This window comes from Penaeus monodon, chromosome 28 (assembly GCF_015228065.2).
Source record: "Penaeus monodon isolate SGIC_2016 chromosome 28, NSTDA_Pmon_1, whole genome shotgun sequence".
Lineage (NCBI taxonomy): Eukaryota > Metazoa > Arthropoda > Malacostraca > Decapoda > Penaeidae > Penaeus > Penaeus monodon.
In genome coordinates this window covers 16,385,459-16,386,313 of record NC_051413.1, presented here as the reverse complement: position 1 = coordinate 16,386,313, position 855 = coordinate 16,385,459, and the positions used below count along the sequence as shown (strand labels likewise).

Sequence of the window (855 nt, the reverse complement as noted above, 5' to 3'; positions counted from 1 at the left end):
CAGCATGTATGTATATGAAAATGTGTGTGAAATAAGGATAAAAACGGAACTTTTTCATATTCCTCACACATGTATTTTTTGGATGCTGCAGGCAAGTAGAATGCACCTGATATCCTGGGGCATGGAAGTCAGCCTGAGTGGAAAGATGCCCGATGAAAGGGTTTCAGTCAAGGTAAAGACAAAGATGTCCGCAAAAAAAACTCAGAAGAAGGGATTGAAGTACTTGGAATACGCAGTCAAGAATCGTTACGTTTGTTTACAGGAAGGAATGGGAGGGGTATTACATGCTTATGTGTTTAGAAATATTTAAACAAGTTTTAACACAAAGTGTTTTAATCTTTAAATGTGTTATCTGAAGAAGGGTGTTGGAGTGAACCCAGTGCCTTACCCAAGAGGAGACCTGAGTCGAATCGGGGGGAGAGGGGAGCGGCGGGTACGTTTGCAGGCACAGTCAGTGGCTTCTGTGCAGGATGATGCAGTGACCCGCTTCCCCAATTCAGTAAGACCCTTTCCCTGCGGTCATTGGGGTGAGCCCCAGACTCACCTGGACTGCGACAAGGCTCGTGAAGAGAGGGTTGGGCGCGGCGTTGAGCTGACAATACATGGCCTGCACGTTGAGCGGAGCAAAGGCGGAGGTGCCCGCAGTCTGGCCAACTGGCAGCCTGTACAGGTCGATGGGGCAGGCGACGAAGGAGGGGCCCCGCGTGGTCAGGGTCGTCGTGCACTTGTTCTGTTGGCAGAGACACGTTATTTTGTATTGCGTTGCTCTAATGCAATGCTTTTATCTTATATGTGTCGCTCTCTGGGATGTGTAGTGTTTGAGACAAATTCTTATGCATACACACAGAAATACAC

At 48.1% G+C, this 855-nt stretch overlaps 1 protein-coding gene across 1 annotated transcript in view; it reads right to left on the bottom strand.

Annotated features, from left to right (window-relative positions):
• LOC119591077 overlaps positions 1-855 on the bottom strand; it is a 21,727-nt gene that overhangs the window by 808 nt on the left and 20,064 nt on the right. Inside the window, exon 11 of the mRNA XM_037939799.1 lies at positions 545-730. Within this exon, the coding sequence (XP_037795727.1) occupies positions 545-730 (186 nt within the window). The remainder of the gene's footprint in view (positions 1-544; positions 731-855) is intronic.